The 16,697-nt window shown below is 42.3% G+C and overlaps 1 protein-coding gene across 1 annotated transcript in view; it reads left to right on the forward strand.

Moving 5' to 3' along the window:
* The first annotated feature begins 895 nt into the window (after window positions 1-895).
* The window catches only part of LOC119506533 (non-structural maintenance of chromosomes element 4 homolog A-like), a 39,504-nt gene continuing 23,702 nt past the window's right edge, over window positions 896-16,697 (forward strand). The window contains 1 exon segment of the mRNA XM_037799561.1: window positions 896-953. Within this exon segment, the coding sequence (XP_037655489.1) occupies window positions 896-953 (58 nt within the window).

Below are 16,697 nucleotides of genomic sequence, written 5' to 3' on the forward strand. Positions count from 1 at the left end.
TTTTCCTTTTCAGCTGATCAGCTCACAGAAAGATACCCAATCGTTCTCGGCAATGTTGCAGTTTAAGGGCATTCTTTCCAGTGCTCAGGGAGACTGGATATACTCAAGAAGATGCAGATCTTGATTTTTCCTATAATTTTAAATTTAAGCAGCTTGATATCTTCTCCTTCTGAAGGAGACAGAAGAAGGCCAACAGAGGAGTTGGCAAAGATTTTTTTTTTTTCATTTAAGTCTCTTCCCATTCTTTCCACTCAGCAACTCAACACCAAGGCAGCTTTCTCTCTCCACTTTGCATGGGGTTGTGGAATTGTGAAACCAGAAGGTCTAGTCTGCAGGGCAGAGCAGTATCATGTGTTACCTGCTGTGCTCCCCATGGCTGATGGGTAGAGGAAATCACAAGCTTGGAAGGGCATTTGATTGGAACCTCCTTGGCCAGAGGCACTGAGAAGAAGGGATGTCTCACTGGCAGAAAGTAAGAATGTCATTACCTTCTTGCCCTCTTCCAGGTCCCACCCTTTGGCTCTTTCCTCTCCTTCTGAAGGAAAAAAAATTGCAGATCCAGTATTTGAGTAGGAAAAGCAAAGAGAGGAAAAGAAAATGCAGTTTTCCCCAATCTCTAATGCAACGGAAGACAATGTGTCCAGAAATGGAAAATCTCTGTTTGAACGACAACATCCAATCTTGCCAAATGCTACCCAATGAATTACAATTAACTATGCTCCTAAAAATCTCCAGCAAAAAAAAGCAGGCATCAAGTGGTGAATAATTCAGAATGCATATGAAATACTCAAAAGGGAACCTGAACACTAAACATTAAAAAGACACTTTATACTTAGGGGTAATGCCAAAGGATTGCCTTAAAAATATAACAAAGCTAACTGGTGTTAAGGGGAAAATGTGTCTAGGTCACCAGAAGAAGCAGGAGTATTTGGAGCTTGAAAGTGATATTACAGGTAAGTGATCATTAGGAAAAAATAGGCAGTGGATTACAACCCTGATTGGATAGAGATCATCTCATTATGTGGAGGTCTGTACTATAGCTTGGACCCACCAGGAACAGGAACACTCCAGTCTTCTCAAGAGACTACATCACTTAGCAGATGGCTGCTCAAAGTCTATTTTAGAGAGAAGGGAGGATACAGAAAAAGTAGATCTCACCTTTCCTGCCCTTAAAGGTCATCACAGTCTGGTTCCCCAAACAAGACTTTAAATATAAGGTAGTTAGAGGATGAAATAAGATCATATAATATTAGGTAAAAAATTATATTAGACACTACAAAACATCATCAGTATTGAAAATAAAGAAAAAATCAATGGGGACCGAATTCTTAGGGAAGGCCCTCTGGAGGTGAATTTTCAGGGAAATCTGGAAATTCTGATAACATTTCACTCAGGAGCAAAGACATCTAGGTGGGAATGAGCAAGTTGTCGAATAGGATAAAGTAAAACAGGCAGAAAAAATAGGTGTGTGGGGCACTGAAAGGACAGATGTGAGAGACTAGGATGGGCTAGTTGATCAGATAGTTTGAATAAAGCTGTAAAATTGGAATTTTATCTGGTGGGGTCTCTGAAGACATTTAATATTATTAATACTACTGCTATGGCTACTACCACTGCTGCTACCTGCTTTTATTCATTGACTAATTCTTAAGGGATGGGCATTGTCTAAACATTTTACGCACATTATTTCATATAATTTACACAAAAACCCGTATGGTAGGTATTATTATTCCCATTTTAAGATGAATTTAAAAAAAATCACCAAGCCGATATAGTGGGATTTAAATCAGAGCTGTCTCACTCCAGGACTTCAGTTCTTAGCTCTAATGCCATAACTTCTTTAATATGGGAGTGGAGAGACAAAAATCTATTATTTTTCACATTAGCAGTAATTATTGAGGGCATATTCGATGCTGATGCTTGTAAGGTTACATAAGAGAGATGCAATTTCTTTTTGCAGAGGCTCTTGAGCCCATCCTAGATGGAGGCACTGTGCTAGTTGCTTTACTTATTATAACTCATAAAATGTTGTATACCTCCATAGTAGACGGAATTACACATGTGCACACGCAACACACACAGAGACACACACACTGAAAATTACAATTAAACAACTAACCTGAGAGCTAGGAATCATATCCAATCAATGTTTCTCCTATGCCAGGGCTTGGCAAACTATATCCTGCAAACCAAATCTGACCCACAGCCTGATTCTGTATGGCTCATGAGCTAATAATGTTCTTTTATATTTTTAAATCATTGAAAAAAATCAAAAGATATTTTATGATGTGAAAATTATATGAAACCCAATTTCATAAATTAAGTTTTATCAGAACACCTTGGACTTCTGTTGATGTATTGCCCATGGCTGCTTTCATTTTACAACAGACGAGTTGAGAAGTTGTGACAGAGACTGTATAGCCTGAAAAGTCTAAAATATTTATTATGTAGTTCTTTACAGAAAAATTTTTCTGACCTAAATCATGACCATTTTACTCTGTCACCCTACCTCTTATTGTGTTGTACTACCCCCTAAAGCACATGTCTGAAAGAGTGAAGAAAGTAGAGAAAGGAGGTAAGCTTGGTCATGAGAACACTACAGAAAGTAAGGGACATTTCCTTGTCACTTTTAATTTGATGCTTGTAATACTGACATATAGTAGGCTACTTATGTCCTCCCAGGAAAATACAAATGCACAGGGGCAGAAAAAAATAATATGCACTATAGGAGTATTTTATGAAGATTTTTTGGTAAAAAAGAAGTAAAGTGGGTCAGAGGCAGAAAGACAACTTGGAGGATGGTTTCAATAATTCAGGCATCAGGTGTAGAATTCTCAAGCTGCAGAGAAGTCTGTGAAATCATCTTTATACTCCTAATCTGAGTCATTCAGCCAACTGCTTCTCTAGGAGGATATTTGGGAAAAATAGAAATAAGAGGGCTAGTATTACAGTCTAAGTGTTTGTTATCACTGGGAACCATGCATTTGTCTACACAGGTTTCACTTACAAAGATACTTTAAGCTATGTATGGCAGCTCTTTAGCTATTTGCATTAACTCCAGACATCCAAGGGACCATTCCCTGAAATCCTTCAGCTTCCTATGCTGCATCGCTTGTGAAAAACGTGACTCAGGGCTATGTACTACGAAACTCTGTATTCAAGTAGTTTATGCCTTGGTGTGTGGAGACAACCTCTGCCAAGATTTCAATCATTAACAACATGGAGAATACACTTCTCAGTTTTGTGTCTACTGTGTACCATGTTCTCAAAAATTAAGGTAGAGTCTGGACAAAGTGTGAATCTCATTGCTACATGGGGAACAAAAAGAAAAGGTTTTGATACCCAAGACACTAATTACTAACCACAAGTTATAGAGTGTCAGACTCCAGCCCACAACCTTTCACAGGTAGCAAAACCCAATAACAGCCACATCAACAACAATACGTTTAAAGAAAAATACTGCTGCCTGGTATTCAAGGCTCTGATTCTGAAAAATCTTTTTTATTTAAAAATTTTTAAGCTAATATGTCACATTGTCAAGGTTGTGATAACCACGAAGGAGATATGTTTTAAAATGACAATCAGTCTACTAAGGGAAAACTAAATCTATTTTCCCCTAAACCACAGTTTGCTTAAACTCATTTTAAAATTAAACTGCCTAAAGCAGACAAAAACAAAATTTGGGCATTATCAGTTGTCCGCATTTGAGTACCACTATCTATAAAAGCACATACCAGAAGCTTTTAAGAGGTGCTGTGCAATGCTTTTTCATTAGGGTCAGTCAGTCAGATAACTATTCCCCTGTGAATTATTTTTCCTGCATAGAGAAAGTCAAGGACACTGCCCCATGCCCAATCCCACTTTCTCATTCTTGTGAATCTTTTCCGGTGTCGGCTCACGTCCCAGCTTCTTTTTGGACTTGAAAGCCTAAATGTTCTTCCATGTCAGGTCATTACTTTTTATTTCAAGATTTCTATTTAGCAGAGGCAAAAGAACTGCCTCCATTCAGGTTGGCAGGAAGAAGAAAGTGTCTGTGAAGCTTTGCATTTGAAAAGGATGAGGGATGAAATCCTTTGGCTAATGTGACAAAAAGTCCAGCCCTATCTTTGACTCCAAAACATATTATGACATTTGGGTTCCTTCTCTTTCTCTAAGGCTTGGTCAAATGCATACCCTGTAATAGCACTTCCCCATCTGGCTCACTTATCCTTGGGCCAGACTGAAAGGTGTTCGGTAACCCATTTGTGCATGATGAATTGTCTCCAGATTGAGTAAGTATCTCCTACATATGAGTAGGACAAGTTTTCAAATGAATAAGGATGATATGTATAGCAAAATAGAATTTCATTTAAAGATGATAATAGATTCATTATAATTATTTTTGCCTTTATGTATTTTTAAAATAAATAGTCACTAAGAAAGTACAAATAACAGTCTTTGAGGTCTGAGATATTGTTGATATCTTTAAAAGGGTGCTCACATTCAAACACTGATGGAACCATGTGCCTAAGGCTTTAGAAAAGAAAATATTCAAAAGATCAGAGAAAAAAGTAAGTATTATTCCATGGTTAGTGATGCTAAGAGCAAATGTAATTTTGTCTTCTAAACTAGCTAGCTACTAGAGTAGATTTTAAACAGATGGTTTTAGAAAATAGATGATCACTGTGAACCAGCATGAATTTACTACAAACAAACAAATCATGGCAAACAAATCTAATTTCCTTTGACAAAAGGGTTACTAGCCTGATCAGCCAGGAAACTATTATAGAGATTCTATATCTGGATTTCAATAAAACAGATGACAAAGAATCCCATGATATTCTTGTTCCCAAAATAGGACATTGTTGACTAAGACAACAGTATGGTTCATCAATCAGAACACTTTTGGCAAATGACAGAAACTTCATGCCAACTGGCTGAAGCAGAAGAGTTCACATAATGGCTAATGTGATAAAAAGTCCAGACCTATCTTTGACTCCAAAACAGCTGAGCCTAAAGACTCAAGATATAATGACAGTTTGGGCTCCTTATCTTTCTCTTAAGACTCTTGGCTCTACTTTCATGTCTCTTATTTTTCACCCTTATCTAGGCCCTCTCCACATGTTAACTGTTAGCAATTCTGATCTTATATTTTCTCAGCTGAAATTTCAGTAGAGTGTCTCTTCCCAGTAGTTTTATGAAAGCTGAAGAATATAGTCTCACTGAGCTGACTTAGATTATGTCCCCAGTGCTGTAGCCAGAAGAAGTCAATATTCTCAGTGGCCAAGCTTGATCATATGACATCCTGGGAACCAGGAATAGAGTAGGCTGTTCTGAATCATAGACAGTGAAGTGGCAAAAAAGTGGGTCCTTAAGGAAAATATACTACCAGAGGAAGAAACAATGGATGTTGGGCAGCAAAACAACAAATGACCATTATATAGAGTTAGGTATTAAAAGATTTTTAAATATGGAGGAGTATATCAACTTGGAGATCTCTCTGATGTTACTTGATTCAATTCACTTATCACATTTTCAGTTAACACAAATGTTTATTTAATATGTTGATGCCTGCATCATGATTCAAAAATGACCTTGACATCTGAGAACCACAGAGCAAAACCAGGATGGTGGGATTTTATACACATGGCTCTAAAGTTCAGAATTAATATTCAAAAATCAATTACAAAAGTAGAGGGGAGGAAAAAGCTGATATAACATCAGTTCATTTGAAAAAATTGAAGGCTTGAATTAACCACAAGTTTACGATGACACTGCTAAAGCACTCTTCAAGTGGCAGTATTAGAAATGTAGTAGTCAGATCAAGGTTAGTAATAGCTTCACTGTTTTCTCTGCAGATTATATCAAATCCAGAATTTTATGTAGCTGTCTGGATACTCCACTTTGATTTGGGGTGTTCTCCTTCTGTATGCCTAATGCAGTTTATAATTATGTATTTGTATTGTTCTTTGATTCATATGTACTTGCCCCCTGTTGAACAAAAATTCCTGAGGGCAGGGTCCAGTTGTATTTTTTAAAAAATTATTATTGTTGTTTTTACCATTTAAGCACCACACAGAAGCATTAGTAAATATATTTTATAAGAAAAAAAGAAACTTGGAAGTATCCTCAAGAAGATAAGGAAGATGGAAAGTAATTTGGTAAATTTTTCATTGGAGGAGAGAAGAAAAATGCTTAGCTTGGTGAAGAAAGATGTTGGAATAATAGTGCCTGTCTTTAAATTTTTGAAAGGCATGTGATGAGCAACTAGTGTTAGTCTTTGTTGTTATAATTCAGGCTTAATATTCCAGAAACTTTTGAGTGATTAGCAATCTCATAAAATAGTGCCCTTTCTTTTCCTTTTACCATTCAAACCCAGGTTAGATGAACATGTCTTAAGGATGTTATGCAAGGAGATTCAATAGGGTGTGAGGCGAGCTTGTAAGGTTCCTTGCAATTTTGATAGGATAAGGTATGCTAATTCTACAAATAGTACCAAACTCCAGGGAACCCCACTTAGTGCCTTGTCCAGTCATATCAAAATTGTACTATTCTTGGCAGTCAGGGTTGGACCCAGCTAGGCAGAACTCAGAACCTCATATCTGACTTTGGCACAAACTTTATAATTGATGTCAAGTTTGCCTGCAATTAGATGAAACAGGACCTCCTTCTCTTAAATACATAGAAGTGAGGCAATCATCACTTGTGCCATGTGGTAAAGAACCCTCATGTTGATATAGAGCACACACAAGAAAAGTTACTATTTCGTTTTTCTTCCTCTCAACATTTCCTTACCCACCCTCCTCAAGAACAGAGTTTTAAAAGACCTTTAGAAATAAGGGAGCCATTGTCTGGCATTTGAAAAAAAGTTTTTGCATGTATTGTACATTTTTAGAATTGCATATGGCTTGAAATGAGTATTTATATAACTAATTTTAGATTTGCACATGGATCTAAGTACCTGTATATATAAATGTAAATATTAAATTATTTACACTGTTAACAGAGACTAGAGTTCTATATATATATTCTAAAGAAGACAACTCTGTTCTTTCATTTACACCCCTCTCCCATTTGAAGGGCTACACCTTCCCTTCTTTAAAATTCTAGATCTCATCCCTCCTATTCAAGTTCCACAATATTTGGAGGTCATACCCAATTTTACACTCTTGTTTCACTATTGTTTTTGACTGATGTCAATCCATTTTCCTGGGTAGCATTAAGTGCCAAGTACTGTGCCAAAAATGTTGTAACTAACAGCAGGAATGTCTTTAATGAATCTGCGAGCACCAAGTGGCAGCCAGGGTACTGTCCTCCTGTGTAAACCATGAAGGGCTCAGCTCAGTCCTGCGTACATAATGACTATTTAATATTTAAAATCAATGTTAAAGCCCTTTGGGAATAAAAGATCCTCTTTTCCTGATAATTTTCGTCATTTTTTTCAAATGCATCTGTGGAAACCCCTGGGGCTCCAAGTCAGTGCTTAAGCTTTTTTAAAAAGTGTTTGTACAAAGGAATCCATCTATAATCAAAGCAGCAATAATGAGTCAACCTGGAAAACATGGTAATTACTCCTAAGGGTTAAATTGTTTCAAATCAGAAGTCAAAATTATATTTATACTAATGACAACCTTAAAAATGTAACACAGCATCCAATTTTTGCATAAAAATTACACATTTTAAATACCAAAAGCTTGATGTGAATTTTACACTCTGTTTATGTTAAACCAAAAAAGTGAACTTAAAAGTAATCATGTAAATTGAATGATAATAAGAGTTCTTTTATATTTTTAGACTACTGCAAATGAATAATTTAAAAGGCATCAAGCAAAATATTTTATTAACATAAAGTTAATGGTATATTTTTATAGTACCTGATTTTCAAAAATTTGCACTAAGACATTATCATAATCAGCTCATGTCAGTTGTGTGCCATTTTACATACACTATTTTTGAATAAAGTTAATGTACTTGTTGGCACAGAAGCTCAGTTTAAATCTCATTCCTGAACTATCACTGCTGGCCTTATTAAAATACTTTGAATTTGTCAACTTCTACATAAATCTGAAGGGAAGATGGCTTTACTCTTTAAAATGTAATTTCTATCAACAGGGTTTCTGACCATATAACAAGGTTACATAAAATTTTTGAATCGTTTTTGTTAAAATAGGAGAGAAAGCATAAGAATTGGCAGGTTACCCACCATGAAATGGAGCAGAAGGTATCTTTTACTCAGAAATTTCATTATGATACAACTAAAACTTTATGGTAGTTACTCTCCTGTAAATTAGATATTTATCCCTTCCCATTAATGTGACTTTTCTCAACATGTTGGCTTGAATTGTAATATAAATCTGTAAATTACATGTGCCAAAGAAAATTGGATCATTTTCAAATATGAATTTTATATACAATAATTTTATAGCAGATTATATTTTTGATACAAAATTGGGCAATTATACAGCAATTTCTCTTTTATATATTAAAGAGAATGGTATAAATAGCCTTTGACACTACAAATTGTTTTGCCCCTAACTGACATCTGGCATGTAATACTATAATTTTACTGATCCTATATTAAGGGATAAAAGATACTTAACTAAGAAAGTCAGTCTGGAGTTTGATTTATGACATCAGCCCCTTTGTCTTTAAATTAGTTCTGTAAGTTTCACCATCAAAGAATTAATTTCCTATGTATGTCTGATTACAGATACCACAATTTATGGATATTCAACTGGGAAAGCATCAAGTTCATTTCTCTAGTGCCAGAAAAAAAGAACTGAACTACTAGAGAATTCTAAACACCCTTGGGGTCAATTGGTATCTCATTTATTTTTATATGATTTTCTTACTTTCTTTTTTGTCTTCCACCTGGCGTGCCAGAATAAATGTCATATTCCATCCTTGATTTGTCATGGCAAGTCTCAGTGGTGTTTTGTACTTGAATCAAAGACCTGGAATAGTCCTTTAGAAGACTTTAAATAAATAAATGGATGTGGGGTGGGGACATACTTTTTATTGCTCCTGAGAATTTCTTTAAACTCCCATTGCCTGCCCATGAACAAAGAACATTTTTTTTCTATTTCTCTTGATGTTTTAAACTTTCTGTTTTCTTAGCATCTAGTATTTTTTTTCCCTCTAGTGTATATGTTTTAGTCTAATAGTGCTTTTTGAGTGCCCAGGTACTGCTGTGATAAGTGCCACAGAAATACTTATGTAGAAAGATAGATTACTCTGAACTGGCTTCCATTCTCCTTTTTGCAAACAAAACTTCCAGTGATGGAAAAAAACACAAAATGCCACCAGTTTATAAAAATCAGTGGTGTATTTGTCTGCATGAGGAATACGGGATTATGTCAAAAAGGAGTGATATGATCAATATCTGACTCTTAGAAAAGGAAACCTTCTCTTTAAAATGAACAGTAAAATAAATGTCTCCGATGCATGGCGTATCTTTGGGAATTTCACCCACATAGAATGTAAGTAATTGGGTTCCATGTGTCCTAGTCTTTAAGTTAAACTTACAAGGAATTAAAAGTGAATAAATTTGACCAGGGCTATAAAATGAATACATGGAAAGGAACCAACTAAGTATAATAACATAAACCGTGAATGAGCAACTTCAGGCTCTGGGCTTTAGGAACAAACTTGGCATGTTTAATTACCCGTATCAAAAGACTTGAAAGTTTGATAATATACTATGAAAAATTGCAGGAGCATTTGAGAATAGTCTGAATTAAAAATTCCAATTGATGGTATGTCAAAATAAAATATAAAAAGCTGATGGGGGTGAATATGGTGTCCCAGGAGCTTTCCTTCAGTATTTCAGTGTGTTGATAATCACCCAGTAAACATTTGAAGCCCCAAACATGTTCAAATGATTAATTTAAAACAAGAAACAAAGCAAGAGGAATTTGGTATGTGCAGTCCAGTGGCCTACTTCAAAGATTCCACAGAAGAGAACACTTTGTGATGGAAATTCTTTTCCTCCGGGGTTTCCCATTGCCAGTCGACAGTCAAGTTTTTCCCATATTTTTCCTGACACAGTTAAGCCCTCTCCTCAATAGAAGTCAGACAATTCTTGAAAAAACAGGGAAGAGGATAGAAATCATTTCATAGATTCTGTTTCACCCTGGGGAGTAAATGCTACATCTATGCTGTGGTGATGCCCACGGTGGTAAGTTGCTGTGCATAATGCTTATGTGTTATGAAAACAAAGAGGAGCATTTTCATTAATTTCAAGTACTATTTTGCTCATTCCTTGAAACCATAGACTATTTATGAAACTGCTCAAAAGCCAGCTTATCCTAGGAACACTTCTAATCTTCCTAACTGGATTTTAACTTGCCCCCATATCCCCAAGCTAACCTTTGAAACTCTCAACGGGTATTGCTTGCCACTTCATTATTATAGTGAAATATACAGATCTTGGAGTAGTTATTTATTGCCAACTCCACTCCACTGCTGGATTGTGAGCTTTGCAAAGCTGGAATCTTCTCCCCTGCAATCCCTGTCACTCTGAACTACTCACTGCTCCCAGAACTCACTGATTATTTTAATGAATATAGGGTTTGAACATGATCACCTTCTTCCTGGCATGCATTTTCATCCCATATTTACCTGGAAGCTCCAATTACTTCTCTGAGAATTTGACCCAGCCCCACACCCTACCCAAGCCAACCAAGCAGATGTATTGTTCCTTTGTCTGGGCTGTCCTGGCACTTTGCACAAGTCTTCATTCAGCACACATCACATAATAGTCTGAATTGTCCTCTCCTCCAATGTAAAAGAACAGTCTTCTGTCTTTGTGACCCAAGCATTTGGCAGAGTTCTTTGCATAAAAATAGATGTTTGATATATGCTTAGGGTTTGCCTTTTGTATCCTTCATTTTGCCTCACACAATTCTTTGTTCCAAAAAGATTCTGAATAATATTGGCTAAACTGAATGATATATTTTCCTAAAATTATCTTTGCATATGTGGAATAAACATGGTGGAATAAACATACTAAGCTGTATGTCTGTTTTTTACAAATCTTTATAGAATGAGCAGCCATTTAATATGAGGCATGACCTGCCCTTGGCCAGGGCAAGGTGCTGGACCCAAGCTGGGCCAGTGTGAATTTCTCTGCCAGAAATGAGGATGGGGAAGAGGTAAAGGTTAGGGAGACACAAAGTAGCTTTAATTGAGATTCTACATCTGGGCATCTGGACTTGTAACATGCAATCTTGAGATCTGTCAACAATCAATTCTACAGACAGGAGACTAAGGGAGCTAGTCTGGAGAGAGCCAATATTTTAAAAGGAAAATAATGGAAATATGGGGGGAAAAAAAAGTCCTGAGAGTCTTCTAGCTGCTCTTGCTTCTGGATCTTTTTAGGGGACTTGTTATATTTCTGTCTCTGGGGTATGTGAGATATCCCTGTATCCTTATAGTAAACTCTCCCTATTCTGTTCTGGCTAGCTTAGTTCGGTTTGTTACTTATGTTCAGGAGTCCCAATACTTTTAAGAGAAAAAGGTAGTAGAAAATAAAGTGTCTTAGGGAAAATGGTTGTCAGAGTGATCCTGGCCACTACTCTCTATTAGTTTCCTATTGCTGCTCTAACAAATTACCACAAATTTAATGGATTAAAACAACACAAATGTATTTTACAGTTCTGGAGGTCAGTGGTCTGACTTAGTCTCACTGAACTAAAATCAAGATGCCAGCAGGGCTATGTTCCCTTCTGGAGACTCTAAGGGATAATCGGTTTTCTTGCCTTTTCCAATTTCTACAGGCTGCCTGTATTCCTTGGCTCATGGACCCCTTAAATCTTCAAAATCAGCAACAGCAGCTCACATCCTTCTCACGTCACATAACTCTGATTTCCTCTTCTGCCTCCTAAGGACCCTTGTGATTCCATTAGGCCTACCCAGATAACCCAGGAAAATCTCTCCATCACAAAATCTTTAATTTAATCACATCTTCAATGTCCCTTTGACATGTAAGGCAACAAATTCACAGGTTCTGGGGATCAGGATATGGGCATCTTTGGAAAGGGCATTATCCTGCCTACCACACTTGCGGTCGCAGTTGACTCGTCTGGGGGGGGGGGGTGGCGGCCGGTTGCCAAATCCTAGGCTCTCAGGATTGCTTGGAGGGTACCGGCGGCGGGGGCTCTTTCCCGGAGGCGAGGGCGAGGCGGGGGACTGGGCCCGGTCCCCGGCGTAGGCGTGCAAAGTATGGAGGGCGGCGAGAAAGGAACAGGCGGGACACGGTTCTTTTAGGGTGAAGAAGCCAAGAGAGTTTATTAGGGGAGAGTACAAGCTTATATCGGGCGTTTAGAGGGCGGGGTAGCTGTAGAGGTTAAAGGCTTGGATTGGTTCTGAGAGGGCGCGGAGGTTGATTGAAAAAGGGGCGAGAGTTGCTCCGGTAACGGTGTCTGGCAACAATGTATGCGCACTGGTGGTAATGGGAGTTGCACTGGCAACGGGGAGTGTCCGGGCAAGATAAGGGGGTGGGGAAAAGGCGGTTCCCTCCGGCAAGCCTCCCCTAACAGTTGGGGCTGCCGAGTCAACTGCGACCGCAACTGGCGCCCAACGTGGGGCCCCTGGAATTAAAAGTCCTCTCCATGCAGCGGTCCAGTAAAACCACCCGCTCGCCCGGACGCCTCTCCAGCTCCCCTTCTCCTCGCCTGCAAAGTAAGGGCCGCCTCTCCCTCGCCGCCCCGCGGAGCCGCCTCTCCCTCGCCGCTCCACGTCCGGAGCCGCCTCTCCCACGCCGCTCCGCGCCCGGGCCGCTCTTCCTTTCCCGCGTTAACCTAACTCTTACCCCCGACTACCTTTCGTCTTCTCTTCCTATGTCCCCCCATTCCTCCTAACACTCTTCCTCCAGTAGCTTTCCCTCTTCCCCTCCATTACTTTGCTGTGGTCCTTTGTGTCTTTGTTTCTTTGTTTCGCGCGGTGTGCCTCTTTGCGACCGCCCCCCCCAAACTGCTCTCGCTACTAGAGGCTCCTGCCTTCTATTCTCGCCGTCTCCTTCGGCCTCGCGACCACGGTTTACCTCATTTTCTTTACTCAATAATCAACCCCCCTTTTTTCTTTTCTCACTCCGCTATGGGTAATCGTCTATCTGCACGCCAAGCACCCCAAGTTCGTGCTCTGGCTGGTCTCCTAGACACACATCGCTGTAAGGTGTCTGTCCGGCAGCTGCAAGTATACTGGGACCTCCTGCTGCCCTTTAACCCATGGCTCACCACTTGCCATCTTTGGGACCCTGTTACTTATGATCGCCTTATTGATCGGGTCACCAACGCCATGGAACATGAGAGCAAGCGCTTCCCTCCCGGCTTGCTCCCCACCTTAATAACCGTCCGCTCCTGCCTTCAAGGCTCCCTCCCCCCTGATCGAGGCCCCATTAAATCCAAGGAGGCCCTATCAACCCAGTCAACAAATTCAGACAGCGATACTAATGTAGACCACGATTCGGACACAAAGTCCTTAGTCGAGCAGATTAACAACGCGCTTGAAGTGACTCCCAAAAAACAAAATAACACTGAGCCTCGCCAAGATGGCGAACTTCCTCCTCCTCCTTCTTCTTCCATCGAGGGGAGGAAGTGCTCCGGCGATGATGTCAGCCCTAAGCTGGGCCAGAAACCGCAAGCGCTTTACCCCGCCCTTTCACAGGGCGGAGCTAGTCCATCATCTTATGCCTTAGCCACTCCCACCGCGCCGCCGTCTTGCGACGCTTGGGGCCTCCCACTTCCGCCTCCCCCTCCGGCGAGCTCCCCCTCGGAGCCGCTACCGGCAGCTGCCGCCGCTCCTCCCACCCTGCCGACTAACAACCCCTGGCTGCCTTCTACACCTCAAGGCAACCCTTGGGGCAACGCTCCCCCTACCCCCACTCCCGCGCCAAGCCCTCTGCAAGCGCGTCCTTCTTTCTCTCGTGCTTTTCACTGCTTTCCTCTTAACCTTACCCCCACACCACAGAAACCGTATGACTGGTATCCCATTGACTCTAATACTATCAAGCAGCTTCGCAGGGCCGTCAAGGAGGATGGGTTAGGTAGCCCATACGCTTCCCAAATACTGCAGGATCTCGCCATGGACTTTTGCCTCCCCCAAGACTGGGCCTCACTTGCCCATTCCATTCTTAACCCCGGCCAGTTTGTTGATTGGTGTGCTCACTTCCAGGTGAAAGCAGCTAAGCAAAGTGAGCAAGACGCAGCCACTGGAGTCTATCATCACCCCGAAGCCTATTTAAGCACGGGAGCGTTTATAAATGCATCTGCCTATATTAATGCGCCTGCCACCTTTTGGCCTATCCTTCGGGGAATCGCCTTGCGAGCTTTTGCCAACTGCTCTGCCTGTCGGCCTAATAAATTCACCAAGCTCTTCCAGGAGCCGAGTGAGCCTTTCGCCACCTTTGTCTCCAGAGTCGAAGAAACCTACGCCAGGAAGCTCTCCAGCCGCACCTCAGCTCCAACCAGCCGCACCTCAGCTGCAAACAACGCATCGCCAACACCACCACCCCAACCTTTTCTGCCCCCCGCTCGCTACTCTTCTCCCCTCCTCGGCCTTATCCAAGCGGCCTTCACCTCAGTGAATTCCTCCAACCCCAATCTTACCTCCTCTTGTTGGCTTTGCCTCTCCACTTCCTCCCCCCTGTATGAGCCAGTTGCCTCCAACCTCTCCTTTTCAGAAAACACAGAGGACAGCCCCTCGGAATGCAATTGAAATACCTCTGCCATCCCCCTAACCTTTCATTCAGTCTCCTTTACAGGAAAGTGCATCTGCCCTCGCTCAAGTAACTCTCCCAACCTCACAGCTTGTGCCGACTACTCGTCTCCCAGCAGCTCTGCAAAATTTCTCATCCCTCATAACTCCTCCCAATGGCTCTGCTCCTCTACAGGGCTTACCCCCTGCCTTAACGTGCAAACCCTCAATACAACTAATGAAACTTGCCTCCTAATTGTCCTCATCCCTAGGGTCCTATACCATAGCGAGGAAGACTTCTTCCTCCGCCTGGAAACAACTGCAGCTTCTGCCCCACTGCAAAAGTGAGAGCCCATCACCGTCCTCACGATTGCCTCCCTCCTAGGTCTTGCAGGCGCTGGCACCGGAATCGCTGCATTAGCCAGTCAAGGCTCCGCCCTAACTCACCTCCGGGCGGCTGTTGACGAGGACATTCGTCACCTACAAGACGCTATTTCCCATCTTAAAAATTCTGTCAATTCCCTCTCTGAGGTAGTGCTCCAAAACCGCCGAGGTCTCGACCTTCTCCTCCTCAAAGAAGGAGGCCTTTGCACCGCCCTAGGAGAGGAGTGCTGTGTGTATGCCAGTTCCACGGATCTCGCCGAGGACAGCCTGGAGAAGGTCCAAGAGGGACTGGAACAACGCAAAAGAGACCGTGAAGCCACCAGCTATTGGTCCCACATCTTTACCCCCCTCCTCCCTTACCTCCTCCCTCTCCTCGGCCCCCTACTAATGATTATTCTAGCTCTCACCTTAGGACCCTGCATTATCCGCAGAATTGTCCAGCTTGTAAGGAAACAAACGGATGCTATTTTCTCCTCGTTCGTGCAAGTCCAGTACCAGCGACTCGCCACCTCTGACGCTCCCTACTCCGAGATGACAACCAACCCTCCGCGACCTCACTGCCACCAGTCAACCCGCCGACCGCGAGGCCCTTCTCGATCGCCTAAACATCGCACCAACCTCGAGCTCCAGCTTCTCTGAACCTCCAACTTTAAACCCCCCACCCTCGTCCATCCCGCAAGCAGCAAGGCCCCTGTCGAGCGCCCGGGCGCCACACCAATGCCGAGCTCCAGCCTCGCTGAGCCACCGTCAACCCCTTTTTCCCCTCCCCGGCCTCCCCCTTCCCTCATCCCTTAGCGGGCCTCTCCGGTAAGCTTCTTCCTTTAATTAGAAAAGAAGGGGGAAATGTGGGACACTGATTACGTGCTTCAACTTGGCGGGCCTGGGCTGGGGGACCTGATCAGCCCCTGGGGAGGGTGGTGGGCACGGGCGACAGCGCCCTCCGCAGCCCCCCGGGCCTGGGAAAGTGAGGCCGGAGGCAGGCCCCATTTCCTCACCCAAAATAACACTGTTAGGGGAGGCTTGCCGGAGGGAACCGCCTTTTCCCCACCCCCTTATCTTGCCCGGACACTCCCCGTTGCCAGTGCAACTCCCATTACCACCAGTGCGCATACATTGTTGCCAGACACCGTTACCGGAGCAACTCTCGCCCCTTTTTCAATCAACCTCCGCGCCCTCTCAGAACCAATCCAAGCCTTTAACCTCTACAGCTACCCCGCCCTCTAAACGCCCGATATAAGCTTGTACTCTCCCCTAATAAACTCTCTTGGCTTCTTCACCCTAAAAGAACCGTGTCCCGCCTGTTCCTTTCTCGCCGCCCTCCATACTTTGCACGCCTACGCCGGGGACCGGGCCCAGTCCCCCGCCTCGCCCTCGCCTCCGGGAAAGAGCCCCCGCCGCCGGTACCCTCCAAGCAATCCTGAGAGCCTAGGATTTGGCAACCGGCCGCCACCTTCCCCCCCAGACGAGTCAACTGTGACCGCACACACTGATCCCAGAAACACATGCTGAATTACTTACTTTGTTGTATCCCATCAAGCTCCCCCCACCCCCTGCCTCAAAAGAATGCCCTCTCAAATGTAGGTTTGTTTATTTCCATTTCCCCCATGCCTACAATGCCTGGTACAATATATGTGTTCAGT

Source organism: Choloepus didactylus, chromosome 11 (assembly GCF_015220235.1).
Source record: "Choloepus didactylus isolate mChoDid1 chromosome 11, mChoDid1.pri, whole genome shotgun sequence".
Lineage (NCBI taxonomy): Eukaryota > Metazoa > Chordata > Mammalia > Pilosa > Megalonychidae > Choloepus > Choloepus didactylus.